The 24,492-nt window shown below is 48.0% G+C and overlaps 1 protein-coding gene across 1 annotated transcript in view; it reads left to right on the top strand.

Moving 5' to 3' along the window:
• Positions 1-452: 452 nt before the first annotated feature.
• The window catches only part of LOC147625720 (uncharacterized), a 71,334-nt gene continuing 47,294 nt past the window's right edge, over positions 453-24,492 (top strand). The window contains exons 1-2 of the mRNA XM_086817238.1: positions 453-789; positions 874-1,014. Of these exons, the coding sequence (XP_086673364.1) occupies positions 697-789; positions 874-1,014 (234 nt within the window). The 5' untranslated portion in view covers positions 453-696. The remainder of the gene's footprint in view (positions 790-873; positions 1,015-24,492) is intronic.

The raw sequence follows: 24,492 nt of genomic DNA, 5'->3' as shown, positions 1-24,492 counted from the left end.
CTCTAAGCTTGTATAAGCATTTTTGAGTTTTACATTTTCGTATGCAAGGATAATACAATTTCCTATAACCTTTGTAGGATAATACAATTCCCTATTACCTTTGTATTACAATCTCATACACCCCTACCCCGTCTCCCCGCCCAAGTTTGTAGCGACAAGGAGCTCCCCATCCATCTTTTTGTGTACTAGCCGGCTCTCCGGCTCTAACTCGTGCTTCACACGTCTCCTCAAACTTCCAAATTCAAGTTCTGCCCCAACCTCCTCGAACCTCCTCTTCCCAAACCTCCAAAATCGTGCCATGTGGCAACTTTGTGAAACTCTTCCTTTTATATATAGAGAAATAATACATATAGAGATAGACGCTTTTAAATTTTGGAAAAGCCGTCTTCCAAATTTCCACGTTGGCCTGTATTTATGTTTTATACACACACCTTCTTCTTTCAGCTACACTCTTTCTACGAGCGGGAGATCTTCACTAGATCATCACGATCATTTCTTCATATTTTCTCAGTATTAGTGGTGGGCGGATTTGAGAATCATAAATCAATTCGCTACTGTGTGCTGAACTAGTACGATATCTGCACTTGGGAGCGATCACCTAGCTTCTGAGAATAACTTCTGAGAAGGGTTGAGAGCCAACGCCATTCAGATCTCTCTCTCTCTCTCTCTCTCTCTTTCTGTGCAGGAGGAGAAGGGATGTTCTCTCTGCTATATGGCCTGTGGAAGTACCTCTTCAGCAAAGCAGAATTCCATGCCCTAATTCTGGGTATAGACAAGGCCGGCAAGACAGTAAGAAACCCTAGTTTTCTGTGTTCTCTTTTGTTTTGTGCGGAAACCCTATTGAAACCTTTAGTTCTTGCTCTGTATGTGCAGACCCTTTTAGAGAAGCTCAAAACGCTCTACTCAGAGATTGAAGGGCTCCCACCTGATCGCATAGTTCCAACTGTTGGGCTCAACATTGGCCGGGCGGAGGCCTATAAATCAAAGCTTATTTTCTGGGATTTGGGCGGCCAGGTATGCCCACAGAAAAACCTTATCTTTCATATCCCATCTATGTAGACTTTACTGTGCTGTATGTGCTTTAGTATGCTGTATGTCACCTGGGTTTTCAACAGATTCATGTTTGAATGTTTGGAGTAACTGAAAGATTTGCTGTATGTGCTTTAGTATGTCACCTGGGTTTTCAGTAACTCTAATATATTCATGTTTGAATGTTTGGAGTAACAAATATGATTAGAAAGCACATGCCAAAGTCTGGGATTCACAATTTTGGTCCATAAAGCAGTGGCCACCAAAGTTAGTAGGTTGAGAGACTAGGGGAGGAAAAAGCAAGCTTAGGAGCAGCAAAAGTGTTCAGCATATTGTGTGAAAATGGCATTTTTCCCAGCCCTAAAAAGGGTTTTTTTTCTGGGTTTTATTTGTTTTTTGGTTTTATTTGGGTCTTGCTGCTGGCTGACAGCACCTTTTCTGGGCCGGCCAGCAGTCCTCCCCTATATATAGCATTCACCTCATCATTCCACATCCTGTACCTCTTCATAGACCATATCTGGTACCACACCTGCTGGTTGTTGCTGCTGCCGGGGCCTGCACTACATCTGCTGCATCATCATCGCCTCTCTGCTCCAGCACATCAGCGTTTTACATCAGTTCATGGGACAGCAGCCCTCTCTGCTACACATAGCACACCAGCGTTTCATCCATAGAAACATGGGACGGGGAACGGGGAACGGGACGGGGACGGGGCAAAAGGCCGTCCCGGGGACGGTGGAAAAAACGGCAATCTGAAAACGATTGTTTTTTTGCAAATTTTTTTAACACACTTGATTTACACTTAGAAACCAAGACATTAAGCACAAAATTGCACCAAAAAGAGGAGAAATGCATAGTCGTATTAGCAAAAAACTATAATGGGGCGCCGATGGCATGATAAACAAAAGTGAGTGTACAATCTAAACAAAAATGCCAAATGGCATAATGAAAGGCCCAAGGAGGGTGTACACTCAAGGCAAAATGACTAAGTGCCAAGATACAAGATTGCTAGCAAAAAAGTGGGGCAAGAGTCGAGACTCGAGACTCTAGACTCAAGAGACTAGGCAAGAGGCTGAAAAGGGTGAAGATCAATCGTGACCTCCTCAGTGAAGTCCTCCATAGGCTGGTCCTCAAGTGGGAGGGGAGGGGGAGGTGGGGGGGACAATGCCTCGGGCACAACCTCAAGCTCCTCTAAAATCTCGGCCCTCTGCTGATCAGAGAGATGTGGGTCCTGCTGTGCCTGCTCCCATTCGGTGAAAGGATCTGCCTTCTTTGCCAAGCCCTTGCAAAGCATTCGCAAGTTGGCACTGACAAATACCAAATCATTTGCACGCTGTATACCAAGGCGGTTCCTCTTCTTAGAGGCAATGTGGCTATAAACTGACCAGAGTTGCTCTAGGCAACTGCTACTGCAAGCTTGTGAGAGTACGCGCACAGCAAATTCCTGCAACTTTGGAGTTTCCGCACCATAATCCTCCCACCAAAGTGCAGACCCTACCTTGAAGCGGTCCGCCTGCGCATCTGCCAAACCAAAAGCCCCCCGCTTCTCTCTATAAATCTGCAATTGGTCCTTGATTGTGCGGCGATCCTCCTCACTAGTGTAAAGGCGATCCAAGGTTTGTCGAAGGCCTTTGCTCACCTCTTTGTCCTTGTGTTGCCCTTTGCCTTGAAACTCAGGATCAACAATGTAGGCAGCAGCATGGAGGGGAGAGTGGTAGGCTTGCCACCTTTTCAAACATAGGGATTTGACCTGTTTATAGTGAGGCTTGACTTTGAACATTGCTTTTAGCTTCTCTGTCATGCGATCCATTGCCTCGTACACTTTGCCAATGCATGGTTGAGTGGAATCCACTACCCTAAGGAGATCAATAATCGGTTGCACCATCTCCACAAGCGCCTTGGCCTCCTCCCACCATGCCGCATCATCCGCCCTTTCCCTGCAAAATTTGCCGACCGTCGTGGAAGCCTCTGAAGTGCGTGCAAACTCATCACTGAGGAAGAGTCCCCTCAATGCCCCGCTACATGTACACAAGCGGCCTAGCATGAGAAAGTTGAATGCAAACCTCGTCTCGGAATACTTAAGAAGAGAGAGGCTTGACTTCTTGGAAAACTCGTGCTGCACCCTTTGATGGTTGAGGACAAAGGTCACTATTTTGTTGGCACCCTCAATGACAGGTGCAACCCAATCCAAGGCCCCTATGTCTTTGATAAGGTTGTTGAGGCAATGGGCCATGCAAAAGCACACGGTGATGCGAGGATAAGTTGCTTGGAGAATTGTCCCCGCCGCCCTATTTGCCGGTTCTCCATCCGCACATATGGCAATGACATTCTCCTCCCCCACTGTCTCTAGTGTTGTTGCCCACTCCGTAGCAAGTATCTCGGCACTCTTCCCCGTCCCGAAAGCATCATGGGAGTCGACAAAGTATGTCTCCCCTCGTGAGTAGGCAACAACTCCATGGATGGAGCGCTTTCTAGTGTCACTCCACCCATCAACGACGAGGGTAACACCATTTTCAGCCCATTGCTCTTTCATGTGGTTGGCCGCCACCTCCACGCTTGCCTTCTCCTTCTCAAGGAGAGAGGTGCGGATGGTCTCCGAAGAGGGGGGAACATAAGAGGGTCCATACTCCGCTATCAATTTGCACATGGCCCGAAAGTATGGAGATCTATCCAAAACACCATATGCAAAACACAAACAAAATTCATATTTTTACCATCATTTAGTCTTTTAAGTTTTAGTCTTTAGAGCATGATATTTGAATTTTGAATAGTACATGAGCATAGTGCCAAGGACTTACCGTGCCGCCCGAAATGCTATGTGGTCATGAAAGAAGAATCGTGCCACCGCCATGTCCACCTCCTCTTTCAATTGAGGGTTCCAATTCTCATCAAGAGTACTTTGGCGTCCCCGGGAAGCGGATGCCTCTCTTGATGAACGAGGTACATGCGGCATTGATGTCCTCACAAAGGATGTGGGGTCGACGGCCACTTGAGGATTGCGTTTTGCCAACTCGGCCGCCTCATAAACCACAAGCTTTTCAAGGAGCTCCTTCTTCTTCTCGGCCGAAACCTCCTTGCAAAATTGCACTTCGTTGCCGGGCTCATGCAAGAAGTGAGCACGCACTTTGTGGGCACCGCTGGTTCGCTTGTAGCCGCAAAGCTTACATACCCATGGTCTTGAACCACCCCCTTGACCGTATTGCGAGCACTCTACCTCATCCCACCAACTCCATCGATGCACGGCGGGCCTCCTCCTTCGTGATGGAGCGGGTGTTGAAGTGGTGGAGGTGGCGGCGGACCCGGGTTGAGGAGAGGAAGGGGTTTGAGAAGAGGATGCCATAGTGATAGAGTAGAGCTTGAGATGGATGGTAGAGCTTGAGAAAGAGTCAAGACGGAGAATCGGGATGGAGATGTTGGAGAAGGAGAGCTTGGACAATGGAGAGGGTGAGCTTGGAGAGGGAGAGCTTGGATGTTGGAGAAGGAGAGCTTGAAGAGGGTGAGCTTGGAGAGGGAGAGCTTGGATGTTGGAGAAGGAGAGCTTGGAGAGGGTGAGCTTGGAGAGGTTGGAGAGGGTGAGCTTGGAGAAGGAGAGCTTGGAGAGGGAGAGCTTGAGCCTTGGGTCTTGGAGAGGGAGAGCTTGGAGAGGAGATGGCTTGAGGAGAGCATGGAGGTCTCTTATATAGAAGAAGAGGGGAGCCATGTGGGAGAGAGAGACTCAAGGAAGAAGCCTTGGAGCCTTGGAGAAGTTGCGCATCACCAAACGGCTAGACAGATAGCCGTTGGCGCCCCGCCAACGGTCAAAAACTGCCGCCAACGGTCAGTTTGACCGTCCCCGTACGGACAGGGAACGCCGTTCCCGGAACGTTCCCGGAACGCGTTCCCGGCGTCCCCGTCCCGCCGTCAGGCAGCCGTCCCCGTCCCTCCGTCCCGCGGACGTCCCGCCCCTGTCCCACACGTTCCCCGTCCCTAGGGTCCGTTCCCCCCGTCCCATGTCACTATGGTTTCATCTCAGCTCATGGGACAGCAGCCCTCTCTTCTATATAGAGCTCACCAGCATTTTATCTCAGCTCATGGGACAGCAGCCCTCTCTTCTATATAGAGCTCACCAGCATTTTATCTCAGCTCATGGGACATCAGCCCTCTCTCCTATATAGAGCTCACCAGCGTTTTATCTCAGCTCATGGGACAGCAGCCCTGTCTGCTACATACATCACCTCAGCATTTTTATCTTCAGCTCATGGGATAGCAGCCCTCTCTGCTACATACAGCACCTCAGCGTTTTTATCTTCAGGTCATGAGACAGCAGCCCTCTCTGCTACACAGTACAGCACCACAGCGTTTTATCATCAGTACATATCTTGGGACTGCAGCCCACTCTTTGCTATAGTTTATCATCATTTTTCTTCTACAGTTTACCTTGGGACAGCAGCCCACTCTCTGCTTACCATCTCACACCACTCGGGACGGCAGCCCTCTCTGCTCCTCTCCATCCCTCAGGTATTGCATCACCCTTGTCACCAGAGCTTGCGCCACTTCCACCACTCAAGACGGCAGCCCTCTTTGCTCCTCTTCTTCACAGAGTCTCCTCGCATTAGAGGACCTGTTGTACATGTTTTCACTACCATCATATATACACTTACCCATTTCATGCTGTGTTGTTTTGCTCTGATCTCCTGTACATCTGGTCCTTTCGTCCGTTTGCCCTCACATGGTTTCAAAGCTATCGTGAGCAAAGGGATTCAAGACCTCGAGAGTACACAGCATGGATCATCTACCTGCACTCCTGGAGGACCAATTGTTCTCACGAGAAGTTGATTCTCCAAACTTTGATCTAGACCACACAGGGAATGGGACTTCTTACTCAAAGGAGAGCCCCGTTCAAGATCTTACACTGGGAGATGATCAACCCATCTACATGAACTCACCTTCACTACCTTTGCCATCACGATCTCCCTCTCTGACTTGGCGTCCATCTTCTTCTCTCATCTTCTCTCATGGTCCCCTTTTTGGGCCTAAGAGGGGGTGTGAAAATGGCATTTTTCCCAGCCCTAAAAGGGGTTTTTTTTCTGGCTTTTATTTGTTTTTTGGTTTTATTTGGGTCTTGTTGCTGGCCAACAACAGCTTTTCTGGGCTGACCAGCAATCCTCCCCTATATATAGCATTCACCTCATCATTCCACATCCTGTACCTCTTCCTAGACTATATCTGGTACCACACCTGCTGGTTGTTGCTGCTGCCGGGGCGTGCACTACATCAGCTGCATCATCATCGCCTGTCTGCTCCAACACATCAGCATTTTACATCAGTTCATGGGACAGCAGCCCTCTCTGCTACAAAGAGCACACCAGTGTTTCATCTCAACCCATGGGACAACAGCCCTCTCTGCTATATAGAGTTCACTAGCGTTTTATCATGGGACATCAGCCGTCTCTGCTATATAGAGCTCATTAGTGTTTTATCTCAGCTCATGGGACAGCAGCCCTCTTTGCTACATACAACACCTCAGTGTTTTTATCTTCAGCTCATGGGATAGCGGCCCTCTTTGCTACATACAATACCTCTTGTACATATCTTGGGACAGCAGCCCACTCTTTGCTACAGTACTTCATCATTTTTCTTCTATAGTTTACCTTGGGACAGCTGTCGGAATACGCAGCGGATATGAGACAAACTGCTGAGAGCACAATGTAGCAAGACACCAACATGAAGATGAACAAAGAACCTCCAGCAGGAAAAACGCTGAAGTGTGTATGGAAGAGAAAACGCAGATGAGAGAGTGAGGCTGTGTGAACTTTGCACTATATACAAGATCTGGTACAACAATACCCAACTAAGAGTGTGGGGGGGCCAAGGGGCCATTTTATATGGCTCCAGCTGTTGGTCGGCCAGTCTAAAACAGGCCAACAGCAGCAACTGCTCACGACCAGCACCAAGTGTGCACACGACCAGAAGTCGGCGTGGTCACCAGAAGGAGTCGGGTAGCAGAATCAACAAGTCGGCCAGCAATAGGATCAACTGACAGTCCTCCACACCTCAAAAAAATGGGAAAAAATACATGGAGAGGGAGGAAAAATGGGGAGACACCAAAATTGGGCAGGTACACCCACAACAAAGGCCCTGGTATAATGTACAGATAGGAGATGACCTCCTAACACTCCTTCTCAGCTCCTGGATGTGGAACCAACCCCAAGGAGCTGGGGTGCTGCCGGAGCATAGCCTTAGGTAGAGACTTCTTGAAGAGGTCTGCCTTATTTTTCTCTGTTGAACAAAACTCTAGCAAGATGTCATCAGCAAAAAACTTCTCACGAACAAAGTGCTGCCCACAAGCAGCCCGGTACTCTACCTCTGTAGACGACAAGGCAATAGTCGGCTGCCTCTTGCTGCTCCATGAAACAGCTCCTGAGCTGAGGGTAAAATTGTAGCCTGATGTAAATCTCCTCGTGTCTCGATCTCCTCCCCAATCTGAGTCACTCCAGCTGTGGAGTATGACTCCATCCGTCGTTCCCCCTCTAGGATCACAGTAGAGTCCAAGATCCTTTGTACGTTGCAGAAACCGCAAGATTCGCAATCCTGCGTCCCAATGAGTCTTCAAAGGCGTCCGTAGAAATGAGCTCAACGGCCCCACCGGGAAGCTAAAGTCCAATCTGGTGTCTAGCAACCAAATCAATGAACCAAACCGCTTCCGAAACAATGAGGCACCAACTTACTCACAAGGATCGTCAACTGTAACTTTCGTATGCCAAGTCCTGGGAACCTGGTAAAGACTATACAAGGCCTTCCGGAACCTATAAACCACCCCCTCTGAACCCGGAACCTCAAAGCTTGGAGGCTTCTTAACATCCTCCTCCACGTGCAAGTTAGCATCTCCTACTTGCTTGGCTTTCCTACAAGTCCCCTGGGAAAGAGCTTCCTCAATTGCAGGAGGAAGAACTAGAATGTTCCTGCCTACTGCTGCCAACATCTGGCAAGCCATCCACCATCTGGTCTCGGAAAGCTTGCTGCAGCGTATCCACATTCAAGTGGTCATGACGAAACTTTCAGACTATGCAGCGGAAATGATAACCAAACTTGGGTAGACGAGAGCAAGTAGAATGCAGAAAATAGACAGCACAAGAAACACAGAGAGATAGGTGTGTAAACTCTTCTCTATACACAAGATCCCGCAAACAACTGAATGAGAAAGTGGTGCGGGGCATGGGGCCTATTTATATGCCCCATGCAAGTAGTCGGCCTGCTGTAAAAGCTCTCCACGACTGCATACAGCAGTCGGCCAGTAGGTAAATGGCCTCCACGACAGTAGGAGCAAGTCGGCCAGCCACCACCACCTCCACGACTGCTGAATATGCAGTCGGCGAGCCACACGACTGCTGAATGGACAGTCGGCCAGCCAACCACCTGGCATCCATCCACACCATGGAAAAAAATTGGAAAAAATACGGGGAGTGAGGAAAAATGATAAAACACCTTATACAGGGCGGGCACACCCACAACAGAGGCCCTGGTGTATAAATATAGACAGGAGATGACTTCTAACACCCCCTCTCAGCTCTCCTGGCTGGGAAATCAACCCAAGGGAGCTGGAGTGCCACCTGAGCGTAGTCTGAGGTAAAGACTTCGTGAAGAGGTCCGCTGCATTGTCCTGCGTCGAACAATAAAGTAGCAAGATGTCACCAGCCAAGATCTTCTCACGTACAAAGTGATACTGTATCTCTATGTGCGTGGTCCGGGCATGGAAGACCGGGTTCCGAGCAATAGCTATACAACTCTGGTTATCGCACTGGATGACTGTGGGCTTCGTCTGTGGAAACCCAATCTCGCCTAGCAGCCTCCACAGCCACACAACCTCACAAGCAGCAGCACAAGCAGCTCGGTACTCTGCCTGTGTCGAAGAAAGGGCAATAGTTGGGTGCCTCTTGCTGCTCCAAGAAACTGCTCCTGAGCTGAGGGTAAAACTGTATCCTGAAATAGATCTCCTCGTGTCTGGATCTCCTCCCCAATTTGAGTCACTCCAACCTTGGAGCTTGACTCCATCCCCTCCCGTGTAAGAGAGTCCTAGATCCTTCGTACTCTGCAGATACCGCAAGATTCGCAATCCTGCGTCCCAATGAGACTTCAATGGCGTCTGCATAAAAGAGCTCAACAGCCCCACGGAGAAGCTCAAGTCCAATCTGGTGTTCAGCAACCAGATCAATGAACCAACCAACTTCCGGTACTGCGAGGCATCAACTGGCTCACAAGGATCAGTAACGGTTAACTTTGTGTTCGGGTCCATCGGCGAAGTAATAGGCTTGCAGTTCTGCATCCCAAAGGTCTCAAGCAACTCATGAACATACCGCTGCTGAGAGACGAAAAACCCCCTCTGGGACTGCCAGATCTCCAATCCCAAAAAGAAGTGGAGTAAGCCTAGGTCGGTCGTCTCAAACTCCTTTGACAAGGCAGCCTTCGTCACTCTAATGTGCTCCACATGACCGCCAGTGAGAATGAGATCATCCACATAAACGATGATAAGCGTGACCATGCCGCGTTCCCGAAAGAGATACAGGTTTGGATCTGCAACCGATCTCTGAAATCCAGTCCGAACAAAGAAGGAATCAATCTTCTGATTCCAAGCCCTGGGAGCCTGCTTAAGACCATACAAGGCCTTACGTAACCTGTAAACCATCCCTTCAGATCGTGGAACAATAAAGCCTGGAGGCTGCTCAACATACACCTCCTTCTGTAGGTCACCATTAAGGAACGCAGATTTTACATCCATTTGATACACGGGCCACCTGTGAGAAGAAGCAAGGGCAAGAACGGTCCGAATCGTGGACATCCGTGCTGTCAGTGCAAAGGTATCCTCGTAGTCGATGCCTGGCCGCTGAGCATAACCTTTAGCCACAAGTCTGGCTTTGTGTTTGTCCACCGATCCATCAGACGCATATTTGGTCTTAAAGACCCATTTGACACCAATGACTGACCACTTCGACGGCCTCGGTACCAACTCCCAAGTGTTGTTCTTCTCGATGGCAATACGAGACATCAAAGCATAGTTCACCTGAAGAAGCTCCGCTGTATTGCTTTTATCTTGGACTCTATGTGATCCATACATCCATTCACGTCAATCCACATTATCCACACATCAACCCACATCATCCATACATCCATTCACGTCAATCCGTGGGCGAGGCCTCGACGAGTGAGAGACTCTGCCCTTAGCAAGAAGTGCTACTTCCGCTGCTAGCATCCCCGAATTCGTTGCGCGGAGGGGGCAGGGATCATACAACTGGTACAGAGCCAATTGGCTAAAGTGGATCAACCAAGAAGCAAGAAATGTCAAAAATTTATGAAGTACCAGTAAAAGATTGTAATGGTGTGATGAAATTCATATAAATTGATATTCAGAAATGGTCTTTGTGTGATTTGCCTATTGGTAAAAAGGCCATTGGATGTAAGTGGGTTTTTAAGTTGAAACGAAAGCCAGATGGCAGTGCTGATCGCTATAAGGCTAGACTTGTTTGCAAAGGGTTATGCTCAAGAAAAGGGCATTGATTTTGATGAGACCTTTGCTCCCACTTGTCGTATGACTACCATTCGTAGCATTTGTGCATTGGCAGCTCATAATGGTTGGAATGTACATCAGTTACGGATGGGTAGTAAGATAGGTATCAAATCACCAATGATTGTTGGACTCTATCTTACCACCATAACCATACTCCCGAAGGGTGTCTAACAACCACCTAGGTACTCGAACAGATCGTGGAGCCTCCTGTGGTCGCGGGGGCTCTACTCCAGCTGCGGGCTCAACCTCCTGTGCTGACTGAGATTGATCAACTGGAATGATGGTTTGGGAATCATCATCAGACTCCTCTGGATCTCCAAGAAGTGGCGGCTCCTCGACAGTGGATACTGGAACATGCTCGTCAAAGACCATATCCCGGCTGACAACAATCTCGTTCCTGTCTGGATCATACAATCTGTATCCCTTGGAAAGAGAATTATACCCCACAAATATAAGCTTGCGGGACTTGGAGTCAAGCTTCCCCCTCTGCTTCTTCGGAATATGACATACGCGCTCCCAAAGACACGGAAGTGCGAGACATCAGGTTTCCTGCCAAAGTATGCCTCAAATGGAGTCATATGGGGTACGAAAGTCGTCGGAGATCGGTTGAGGGTATGGACAGCCGTTGCCACAACCTCTCTCCAAAGTGGACGAGGAAGATCACGATGCTCCAGCACGGTCCTCGCCATCTCCACCACAGTCCTGTTCTTGCGTTCGACAACTCCATTCTCCGAAGGCGATCCAGTATTGGCCAGTTCCCTTTTGATGCCATGATCTGCACAAAATCTGAGAAATACAGTCGAGGAGAACTCACCTCCTTTATTAGCCCTGAGAGTCTTGACCTGAAATCCAGACTCTTTCTCCACCATCATGTGCCAATCCTTGAACCGAGCAAAAGCTTGGTCCTTTTGGGAAAGAAAGTAGACCCACGTGAATCTGGTACAATCATCAAGCAGCAGCATAAAGTAGAGAGATCCTCCCAAAGATGGTGTCTGCTGAGGTCCACACAAGTCAGTGTGAATCAACTCCAATGGTTTCGAAGCCCGCCTGGAAGCCTGCTTCGGAAAGGATTCCCTGTGCTGCTTACCATGTATGCAAGAACTGCAACGCCCTTGCGTACTACCAACATCTGGCAAGCCAACCACCATCTGGTCTCGGAAAGCTTGCCTCAATGCATCCACATTTAAGTGGCCAAAATGAAAGTGCCACAAATCTCCGACCTGAGAACCTGTCAACGAGGAGAGTGCAGAGAGCTTGTAGATACCATTCTCCACACCGCCTTCCCAAACAACCTGGCCAGTCTCACGGTCCCGTAGAGCAACTGAATGCTCCTCAAATTCCACCCGAAAGCCAGTCTTGCATACTTCATGCACTGATAGAAGATGAAAACCCAGAGCAGGGACATAAAGAACACGGGAAGCATGCTTGCCCCCCTTGCCGTCGGGAATAATCTCCTTTCGGTCCTCACTATGTATCGGAATAGTGGAGTTGTCGCCAATAAAGATGCGACCTGACTGCTGTTTCAGATCCAGAAAGAAGTCACGGGATGGAGTCATGTGCCTGGAAGTACCACTGTCAAGAATCCATTCCCGGGTATCCTTCGCGGTGAAGCCAACTGCCTCCTCGCTCGAAGATGATGAAGCGTCGGAGTCCATCATCTCTAAGTGCACAAATGCCGGAGTCTTTGCAGTTGAGGCTGAGGAATCAGCACTCTTCCTTGTCTGCTTAGGGCACTTCCTCCAATAGTGGCCTTTCTCGCCACAATCATTGCAGAATCTTTCGGCCTTCAGCTTCTCGTTCTGAGTCATGCTTCTTCTCAGAAGACTTCTCCGGTGAAGCCTTCCCTTTGCCCTTGTTGTTATTCCGACCTTTCGACCGTTGGCTAGTTAAGGCCTCCGAACCGCCGCTGTGAGGAGGGTTCGTGAAACGTTCCTCCTGGTCCAAGACCATTGGCACAAGCTCCTCCTAGGTAATGGTGCTGAGCCTGCCACTCGTAATCAACGAGTAGTAGAAAGCAGAATACTGAGCACGCAAGTGGGACAGCAAAGTGATGGCCATGTCTTCAGATGATCTCTTTCCCAGCTTGTAGGACTTCCTGCTGAAGGGCCTGCAGCTTGTTAATATGTTCCCGCATCGTCGAGGACTTTGCAGGGTTCATAACCCGTATCTGCACTTCCAAGGAGATCCGTTTCATGGGTGATACCCTGTTATAAAGAGAAGCCAAGTGCTCCCATATGCCTCTTGCCAGCGTCATGTGCTTTACATGATTGATCACTTGTGGTGTGCAATTGAGGAAAATAAATGACCGGATCCTGGCGTTGACACGATCCCACATGTGTGCCTGTGCCTGTGCCTCTCGGTCCTTCCTCATCGACAGTAACTCCCCTTCCTCTGCTTCGGCCGTGGAACCCCGATGATGATGAAATCAGCAAGGTCATATGACTCCAGCACAGACTCCATCATGACCTTCCAGATGCCGTAATTGGACCCGTCCAACTGACGGTCCACTGGGAAGGTGGGGAGAGTCGGAATCTTCACGTGCTTCTCAGCCATCTCTAGTAAATCTGCCATTGCGGGGAGTAAACTGAAAGGGTGGGTGGGTGGGAAAAAAAATCTGTAAAACCTGCAAGTGGCTGTCCAGCCTCTTAGCCCGCCTTTCTCTTGCACCTTCTCTTCCCAAACAGTCCAAAACAGTCCACCAATCAGCAACCTAACGATCCCCCTCTTGCTCAGAAAAACTCCCAAGATCTATCACGAGCCTGATGGGGAGAAAACAGCAATTAGGGTTAGAGTTCATTCATGGGAGACATACACAGAGAAGCAAGGGAGAGAGAGAGAGAGAGAGTTGTGGGGATAAGTCAACTCATGAGGCATGAGTGTGTGACTCCCCTATCACACATGTATATTGCACTAGTACACATAGTGCACTTAGTACATTAAAAGTACTAAGTGTACTATGTACTATAACTTATGGGCTTGTACACACTATAAGGGTGGGCATAACGCCTTTACCCCAACAACCTCCCACTTAAAGGCAAAGTGCCCTTAAATGAAGGAAAAGAAAAATCAGCATGTACATGATAATATACAAGGCCATATCAAGGCTGAAACTGGCCTCATCCAATGCCCATCAAGTGTCTGCAATGAGCAAACCGCTCCGGAGGCAAACTCTTCGTCAACAGATCAGCCGGGTTGTCATCCGTGTGAATCTTAACAAGCTGAATTTGCTTGTTCTCTATCACCTCTCTGATGAAGTGATACTTCACATCCACATGCTTCGTCTTTGCATGAAAGACAGGGTTCTTTGCCAACTGGATGGCACTCTGACTATCACAATGCAACAATGGAATATCCCCTGTATAACCCAAATCAACCACTAACCGAGATAGCCATAATGCCTCCTTGCAAGCCTCTGTGGCTGCAATATACTCGGCCTCTGTAGTAGATAAGGCTGTGCACTTCTGCATCCTGGATATCCATGACACAGCACCTCCTGTGAATGTAAATACATAACCGGTAGTAGACTTCCGGTTATCTGGATGACCGGCATAATCCGAATCCGTGTAACCATGCACTAATGCATCCTGTTTGCCAAAGCAAATGCACAAATCCTGTGTGCCCTTCAGGTATCTCATGACACCTTTCACTGCTTCCCAATGCTTCTTGCCAGGGTTGGCCATGTATCTAGAAACCACTCCCACTGCAAATGCAATGTCCGGCCTAGTAGCAACCATGGCATACATGAGACTGCCACAAGCTGAAGCATACGGAATCTTGGCCATATCAGCCCTGTCTCTATCCGACTGTGGGCTGTCCATAGCACTGAGTTTCACATATGGAGGCAAAGGAGTACTAGTCTTCTTCCCCCCGTCCATATTGAACCTCTGCAAGACTTTGCCAATGTATTCCTTCTGAGACAAATACAACACATGCTGATTTCTGTCCCGAAGTATCCGCATACCCAAGATGTGATTTGCATCACCCAAATCCTTCATATCAAAGGTTTGATGCAGCCTCTGCTTCAAGGCATCTATCTCTTTACGAGATTTCCCGGCAATCAACATATCATCAACATACAAAATGAGAATCAATAGACTGCCATCCAAAGCTTTCTTGGTGTACAAGCAGTGATCTATGTCACTTCTCCTGAATTTCTGTGATTTCATGAATGTATCAAATTTATGATACCATTCTCTTGGTGCCTGTTTAAGCCCATAAAGACTCTTTTTCAGCTTGCATACAAGCTTCTCCTTCCCACTCACTGCATAACCCTCTGGCTGCTGCATATATATCTCCTCATGGAGATCACCGTGAAGAAAAGCAGTCTTCACATCCATCTGAATCAAGTCCAGATCATCATGCGCAACCAAAGCCAACACAGCTCTAAGTGTGGTCATTTTGACCACTGGAGAGAAGATCTCATCAAAGTCCACACCATATTCCTGCTTGAAGCCCTTAGCCACTAACCTGGCTTTGTATCTTGGCTTTGCATCTGATGCAACTTTGAGCCTGTATACCCATTTGCATGGCAAAACCTTCTTGCCTGCAGGCAAAGGCACCAACTTCCAAGTTCCATTTTTATGCAGAGAATCCATCTCTGACTTCATGGCACGCTCCCATAGAGCCTTGTCTGCCCTCTGTAAGGCCTCCTTATAACATGAGGGCTCCCCACAGTCAGTGAGCATCAAGTAGTCAACCCCTGGAACAAACCTGTCAGGGGCTCTGGAGGGTCTAGTGGACCTCCGTACCCAATGACCATCATTTGCAGGTTGCTGTCCAGCCTGCATATCACCCATTGGTGGCTCCTGTTCCATGCCATAAGGCTGAAATATAATGCCCGGTATCTCCTCTAACTGTGGTATATCCATAGGGATATCTTCTGCCATCTCTGGCTGTCCATTTGGACCATTTTCAGCACCATTTAAGGGCTGGTTTTCTTGCTGTAATGGCTGATTTACAGCCCTTTGTTGTTGTCCATGATGTCCATCATCATCAAAGATGACTCTGCTAGGCTCCTGTTGCCTTGCAGGCTCCTTATACATGCATGTTTCATAAAAAATGACATCATTGCTGCGTATAATCTTTCTATTTATGGGATCCCAAAGTCTATACCCCATTTCACCTCTGTCACCATATCCTAGGAATATGCATTTGTGAGACTTAGGATCAAGTTTGGTGCGCATTTCCCTGCGTATGTGCACGTACGCAACGCAACCAAACACTCTCAAGTGCTTGTATGACGGAGGCTTCCCTGTCCATACTTCTTCTGGCACTTTTCCACCAAGCCTCGTGTTAGGTGACCTGTTTATAAGGTGAACGGCTGTCATTACAGCTTCAGCCCAAAAACCATGAGGTAATGCAGCATGTGACAACATAGAACGGACCTTCTCCTGAATGGTCCTGTTCATCCTCTCTGCTGTCCCGTTTTGTGGAGGATCATAAGGAGTAGAGAGCTCCCTCTTGATGCCTTTAGCATCACAAAAGTCCTGAAACTGTTTGGACATATACTCTCCACCATTGTCGGAACGCAAAGCCTTCAGTGTTTTGCCAGTTTGATTCTCAACATGAGCAACAAACTTCTGAAACACTGAGAATGTATCACTCTTCAGACGAAGAGGATAAACCCACACCTTGCGTGTGGCATCATCAATAAAAGACACAAAATATTTTGCCCCTCCCAAAGAAAGCTGAGGCATCTCACATACATCTGTATGCACAAGCTCTAACTGAGCATCTTTCTGTCCAAGAGCTTTCTTGTGGGGGCACTGCAGTTGCCTGCCATATATACAATGCTCACAAAATTGAAAACTTGAAAACTTTAGAGAAGGCAAGTAACCCAAACGAGACAATTGCTCCATTCCCTTGACACTCATGTGTCCCAACCGGCTATGCCACATAGAAATTTCCGGCAGCTCGGTTGCATTTACATTAGCATGGTGACAAACACCTGCATGCATAAAGTAAAGAGTGTCCACCTTAGAGCCTCTGGCAACAACCAGTGAGCCCTTACTAATTTTCCACTTTCCACTACCAAATGTGGTAACATAATCAGCATCATCAAGCTGTCCAGTAGAAAGCAGGTTCTTCTTGATCTCAGGCACATGCCTGACATCATGGAGCATAAGCTGTGAGCCATCTGAAAATACAAGTCTCACATCACCTCTGCCAAGTATCTTGCATGCATGGTTATCACCCAAATAAACCACTCCTTCATTGCCAGCAGTGTACCTGACAAACAAGTCTCTGCAACCTGTGACATGAAAGGAGGCACCTGAATCAATGATCCATGAGTGCATACCATGACCACCTGTAAGAAGTGAATGGGCATCAAGTGAAGAAGTAAATAGGACCTCATCCTCACTGCCACCTGCATGTGACACATTGATTTCTTCGATCTTGACTCCACTTTTGCCCTTTGGCTTTACATCTTTGGCTTCATCCTTCTCTTTGTCTTTGCCTTTTCCCTTTTCTTTTTGATCATTTTTCCATTTGTAGCATTGCTTTTTGATGTGTCCCTTCTTGCCACAATAATGGCATTCCAAATCCTTTTTGGAGCGAGACTTGCTCCTTCCCCTTTCTTGGCTTTTCCCCCTTTGCTGGGATCTCCCACGTGCATTCATTGCATTGGACTTTCCAACAGAGTTGTTCTTCCTGTTCATCTCTTCTTGAAGAAGAGCACCCTCAACTTCTGCATATGACAGCATAGCATTCGAATTGCTAGTGGCTGTCCTAAATGTGTCCCAACTCTCTGGCAAAGTGCATAACAAAAAAGTGGCTTTGAACTCATCGTCCATTGCCAACTTTTGATTAATGACTTGGCTGACAATACCATTAAACTCATTGAGATGGGCTGTCATAGAAGCCCCTTCCTTCATCTGAAGACCTATGAGTTTCTTCAACCAATACACTTTGCTTGAGGCACTTTGTTGGGCATACAAGTCCTGCAATCTCTGCCACATTCCCCAAGCTGTCTTCTCTTCACGAATGCTGAAAAGTAATGAGTCTGACACAGACAACATGATAGTAGATCTTGCCAGCTCATCCATATCTTCCCACTCTTCAGCAGTAAGAGAAGCGGGCATTACACCCCTTTCTTTGATAGGCTTGTGCTGCTTTTTCTGGAGCAACACATTGTAGCACTGGGTTTGCCAAATATCATAATTATGCGAGCCTTCAAGCTTCTTGATGTGAAGCAATGAAGAGCTCTCACTTGTGGTTGCCATAGCAATATGCAACCTTTAATGCCTGACTCCCTGCAAATGTGCAAACACTGCACCCAAGATGTGCAAACACTGCACCCAAAACACACAAAGTGCTCACAAATGTTCTCCCAAGCTTTATCTCCCACTGCGGAAGCAAGAATGCAACTTTTCTCCCACTTTTTGTGATGAAAACACCAAAATCTGGTTGCTGCAGATTTTGGACAGCACCTTAAATGTGTTCTTTTGCCCTTCCAAAGTACTGTACAGCAGTACTAAGTGCTCACCTGTAATGTACCAAACCTGTACCGGCAATTTCAGCAGCTGAAATTGAATCTTTTGGTCACTCAAAACAGTGTACAGCCATGCCAAAACATGCACAAAGCTGTGCCAAATCTGTACCAGCAGGTACAATAGCAATAAATGCTCTCCTGGCTGTCCAAATGAGTGAAAATCACACTTTTACAGTCCTGTACACTGCATAAAACAGTCCCGAACAGAAATTGGGCAAAAGCCCCTTGACTGCAAGCTGATTTTTGATGATTCAAGGCATAAATGTCTTGCCTGCTGCTTTGCCAAGCTCAACAAGCATACAAACTTGAAAAGCCCCTTGATTTGAGATCAATTTCTGATCATACATGGTACATTGACGCACATGAAGGCATCCAGAGTGTTCACGATGCTTCCCCCTGGCCACATATACATCAAATACATGAAAGCCCCTTGATTTACAGGCACATTGAGTGCTTGTAAGGCATCAGCACATTATCCACAGCATCAAATGCGATCGCCTGCATGCAAATCAATTAAATCGGCACAAAAGCCCCTTGATTTGCACTGCAATTTGCTGCAATTTGCTGCAATTTTGCCCAAATGTGCGATTTTTCACATCATACAGCATGTATGAGTGCTTAATTGCACAATTACATCAAAAGCCCCAAATTTCGACATCCAATTTCCTGCAAATTGATCCTGATTTGACCAATTTCCTGCAAATTTATCCTGATTGTGACCAATGTCACCCAATTTTGCCAATTTTGCTCAAAAAATTGAGCAATTGGGCACCTGTACCTGCTCAATTGTTGATTGTACTTGCTCAATTGCAAATCCCAAAAAAAAATTGAGGCAAATACCTTGTAATTTCTGATTTTCCTTCAATTTGCAGGCTGTTGCAGGAAGAGGGGGCGTCGATTTTTGCTGTTGATGAGGTGCTGCACACACTGACTGTGTGGATGTTGAAGGTACTGCTGATGCGAGGACGACGTGCTGCTGGTGACTACTGTTGAGCTGGCTGTGCTGGTTGGCTGGGCAGCCCTCTGCGCTGCCTGATTGGGCAGCCCTCTGCTGGGCAGCGTGGCCCTACCTGGCTGAACCCCACGATCAGCTCCCACGCTCAACGTCACGCTGAACTGCTGTAGGCGCCTGGCTCTGTTGCCTACGTCCAGCAATAGCGGCCACCTATCCGCCTGCGTGTACCAGCCGGCGACTCACGTAGCCAACAAATAGACGCCCATCGCTAATACTGAAGTAAGCGTAAGTTGACGGGCGCCGGGGCCTAGTAGCCTTCGCTTCGCTCGCCTCCACGCTCAAGCCTGCTTTCGCTCACGCTTCGCCTGGCTGATGACGTCTACACGCGACTTGGGCTGGGTTTTGTTTGCTTCGCCGCCTAGCGCCTTTACGCCCAGCGCTAATGCGCTTTGCAGCCACTGCTATCTTCTTCGCTCGCTTATGAGCGCAACCTGCTTTGGCTACTGCGACTGTTGGGCAGCGTAGACTACCTGCTGGTTCTTCTCCTGTTGGGCGCAGCCTGTGTGGTGCTCTTGTCGTGTCCTTGCGACCAGTTGATGTAGGCGCCTCACCACATTCACACGAGCAAGCCTGCTTGCACAGAGATTCGAAGGGCACCGGCTCTGATACCAGTTGATGGGGAGAAAACAGCAATTAGGGTTAGAGTTCATTCATGGGAGACATACACAGAGAAGCAAGGGAGAGAGAGAGAGAGAGAGAGTTGTGGGGATAAGTCAACTCATGAGGCATGAGTGTGTGACTCCCCTATCACACATGTATATTGCACTAGTACACATAGTGCACTTAGTACATTAAAAGTACTAAGTGTACTATGTACTATAACTTATGGGCTTGTACACACTATAAGGGTGGGCATAACACCTTTACCCCAACAGAGCCTAGGGCTCTGATACCATGTCAGAATATGCAGCGGAAATGATAACCAAACTTGGGTAGACAAGAGCAAGTAGACTGCAGAAAATAGGCAGCACAAGAAACTTAGAGAGATAGGTGTGTAAACTCTGCTCTATACACAAGATCCCGCAAATAACTGAATGAGAAAGTGGTGGGGGGCATGGGGCCTATTTATATGCCCCATGCAAGCAGTCGGCTTGCTGTAAAAGCTCTCCACGACTGCATACAGCAGTCGGCCAGCAGTAAATGGCCTCCACGACAGTAGGAGCAAGTCGGCCAGCCACCAGCACCTCCACGACTGCTGAATATGCAGTCGGCCAGCCACACGATTGCTGAATGGACAGTCGGCCAGCCAATAGGTGCTCTTGCCAACCACCTGGCATCCATCCACACCATGGAAAAAAATGGGAAAAATAGGGAAAAATACAGGGAGTGAGGAAAAATGATAAAACACCTTATACAGGGCGGGCACACCCACAACAGAGGCCCTGGTGTATAAATATAGACAGGAGATGACTTCTAACAGAAACTGCCACCCATCACCTAACTGAGAACTGGTAAGAGAGAGTGCTGAGAGTTTGTAAATCCCATTCTCTGCCTTCCCATACAACCTGGCCTGTCGCTTTGTCCTGGAGAGCAACAAAATGCTCCTCGAACTCCACCCGTACACCAGTCTTGCCTCATGCACTGACAACAGATGAAAACCAAGAGATGGGACAAAAAGAACCTGGGAGGAATGCTTCCCCCCTCTGCCATTGGGAACGATATCTAACCTGCCCTCACTGTGAATAGGTATAGTGGACTCGTCACCAATTAGGACGTGACTTGCGTGCCTCCGAAGATCTTGTAATAACTCTTGGGAAGGAGTCATGTGCCTAGAAGGACCACTGTCAAGAATCCAATCCCGAGTGTCCTTAGCGGTGAGTCCAACTGCCTCCCTGCTCGAAGAAGATGAAATGCCGGTGTCCATAATCTCCAAGTGCACAAAAGCTGGAGCCTTCACGGTTACTGTTGAGGAATCATCACCCTTCTCGGTGAGCTGCTTAGGACATTTTCTCCAATAATTGCCTTTCTTGCCACAATTGTTACAAGTCCTCTTTGCCCTTAAGGCGTCACGATCCACGTTGGGCTCTTGCTCGAAAGACTTCTCCTATGAAGACTTCCCTTTGCCCTTACTGCGGCCTTGCGACCGCTGGCCAGTCAAGGTCTCAGAACCTCCGCCTTGTGGAGGGTTCGAAAAACGCTCTTCCTGTTCCAAGACCATAGGCACAAGCTCCTCCCATGTGTGTTAGAAGTCATCTCCTGTCTTTATTAGACACCAAGGCCTCTGTTGTGGATGTGCCCGCCCTTTGTAGGTGTTTTATCATTTTTCCTCACTCCCCGTATTTTTTCCCCATTTTTCCAGGGTATGGGAGGCAGTATTGGACCTGTCGGCTGTACCAGATACTGGCCGACTGGTCACAGGCAGTCCCAGATTCTCTGTGTTGCTGGCCGACTCCACACGTGTGAGGGCCGACCCTGAGAAGCTGGCCGACTGGTGATATTCACTGGTCGTGGGCATTTTTTGTCCTGTCGGCTGTCCCTACTGCAGGCCGACCCCATATATGGGGCCATATAAAATGGCCCCATGGCTCCCCACTCATTGTATCATCTTTTCATTGCGGGATCTTGTGTATAGAGAAGAGTTACACGCCTATCTCTCTCCTTCTCTTGTGCTGTCTATTTTCTGCACTCTACTTGCTCTTGTGGTCTCAGATTTTGTTATCATCTCCGTTGCGTATTTTGACATGGTATGCGTGTGTGGCCCTGGGGCGGCTCAGGCGTGTGTGGTCCTGGGGGCGACCCCCTTCCGCCTCGGTGGCTTGCGGAGCTCGAATTGAGGGAGGGTGTTGGAAGGTTGGTGATTTCGAGCATGTGATCTATGGCTAGAAGGTGCCTTGGATTATCCCATAAGTGGAAGCATGGGAAGTTGAAGAGCCATATATAGGCTAGAGTGGCACGTTGTCATAATCATCTCCTCCAACCGGTCTTTTGGGAGGTAGCTCACCGGGAGATGGGAGCCCGGTGGAGGGATGCTGCAGTGCCCGTTGGGGGTGTTCATGGAGCTCGATGGTGATGTGTCTCCTACGTGCGTTAGTTTTCCGCTGCGCATTCTGACATGGTGGCACGTTGTCATAATCATCTCCTCCAACCGGTCTTTTGGGAGGCAGCTCACCGGGAGATGGGAGCCCGGTGGAGGGATGCTGCAGTGCCCGTTGGGGGTGTTCATGGAGCTCGATGGTGATGTGTCTCCTACGTGCGTTAGTCTTCCGCTGCGCATTCTGACATGGTATCAGAGCCCTAAGCTCTTGAAAGATCTTGGGAGTTTTCTAAGCAAGAGGGGGATTGTTACGTTGCTGATTGGTGGACTGTTAGGGACTGTTCGAGAAGAGAAGTAGCAAGAGGAAGGTGGGCTAAGTTGTTGGACAGCCACTTGCAGGTTTAAAGTTTTTTTTCCCACCCACCCACCCACCCTTTTCAGTTACATCCCCGCGATGGCAGATTTGTTAGAGATGGCTGAGAAGCATGTGAAGATCCCAACTCTCCTCTCCCCACGTTCCCAGTGGACCGTCAGTTGGACGGGAACAATTACGGCATCTGGAAGGTGATGATGGAGTCTGTGCTGGAGTCGTATGACCTTGCTGATTTCATCGTTATCGGGGTTCCACGGCCGGAAGCAGAGGAAGGGGAGTTACTGTCAATGAAGAAGGACCTCGAGGCACAGGCACAGGCACAGGCACAGATGTGGGATCGTGTCAACGCCAGGGTCCGGTCATTTATCTTCCTCAACTGCACATCACAAGTAATCAATCACGTAAAGCATATGACGCTGGCCAGAGGCATATGGCAGCACTTGGCTTATCTTTATAACAGGGTACCGCCCATAAAGAGGATTTCCTTGGAAGTGCAGATGTGGGTTATGAACCCTGCAACTTTGTCACATTTCTTTATATTTATTGCTTGGATACATGACCATATATGCGAGTAGAGATCTACTTATATAGGGTAGGGAAGTGGCTGACCAACTTCATTAGCTAAAGCTGGTTGATTTGCCTTGTGTAGTTTTTATCGGCCTTTTGGCTCTAGGTACTGAGAAACTTTAGAGAGTGTCACGTGCTTGGATATGATTGGATATGACTATTTACGTGAGTAGAGATCTACTTATGTAGGGTAGGGAAGTGACCGAGCAACTTCGTTAGTGTTTGATTAGCCTTGTGGCGTACTTTTTATCAGCCCTTTGGCTCTAGGTACTGAGAGACTTGAGAGAGTGTCAGATGCATCATAAGCATCTATCAGTTGCTTGTTCCAAACTTCCATGCTAGGTTACCAATTAGGGTTAGGGTTAGGGTTTGACAGAGGAATCAGCCTATGTTGCAAGACAAAGGATGAAGGAGGCTATTAGTGTGAGGCAGAGTGCCAAGAATGGGCAACAATAGGCTGTCTACCAAACTAAATCTTTAATCAACTGTGAATGCAACTAATGCAAGACGCAAATCAATGCAAATAACACAAATTATAGCAAGTAAGATTACTTTTTGGAGGTTGCCATTCGACCATAGTCACATGGGTCGGGTGACGGGAACGGGGACGGGGAAGGGTTTGGGGATGGGGAACGCTTGGAGGTAGGGAACGGGGTCGGGGGGTGGGACGGTACACAAGAAATGCATCAATATATCCATCAAATGTTAAGTATTTATATTACATTTGAGTACTCTGAAAGAAAGCACACAAAATAGCACAATTCATGATTCATATTACAAAAATAGTGTACTGCTAACTGTGTACACAAAACACAATACAACTGTCGAGACTCATGGCTGAAGCATAGTCTACTGTCTCTAGAATGTAGATACTAGAAAATAAACCATGTCTACATAAATATAGCTTGGGTAGAGGGCCCTAAAGGCTGAGCTCCACATGTGACATCCAAGGTTGAAGCCTACGGCATTGCACTAATCAATCAGAGACGGAGGAGAGGCTGAGAGCAAGTGTGCACAAGTGACAGCAGAGACGGAGGAAAGCACTCAGCAGAGATTTCTCGCACAACAGCACAGACGGAGAAGAGCAGAGACGGAGGAGAGCAAGTGTGCACACTGCACAGGTTAGAAGGTTGATTTAGGCTGATTTAAAAGCCGACCAACCCACAACCCCTTTGCGTGGCTGACTAGCTCCGAGATACACCATCCAAATGGAGTCATCAAGCATTTCTGCTTTCAAGGCTCCTCAATGCACACGAACACAGGCGTTTGGAGAGGGAGAAGAGATCTAGCAGCCAGTGTTTTGAGATCAACGGTAGCTTTGGCGGAGGTCTGCAGGAATTGATCATCATTGGTACTTTGAGTTATTCAGTTGTATTTTTATTCATTGTACATAATACAGATTAGTGTTAGGATTACTAGCATGTGTATTGTGTTTGCTTGTCTTTGCTTTACTTCTCTCATACTTTCCCTTTTACAATTGGTATCAGAGCCTAAGATGAGT

This window comes from Cibotium barometz, chromosome 23 (assembly GCF_041138505.1).
Source record: "Cibotium barometz isolate CiBa-2024 chromosome 23, ASM4113850v1, whole genome shotgun sequence".
In the NCBI taxonomy this organism is placed as follows: Eukaryota; Viridiplantae; Streptophyta; class Polypodiopsida; order Cyatheales; family Cibotiaceae; genus Cibotium; species Cibotium barometz.
Note: the sequence above shows the minus strand (reverse complement) of the source record. Positions and strands in the feature narration are given on the sequence as shown.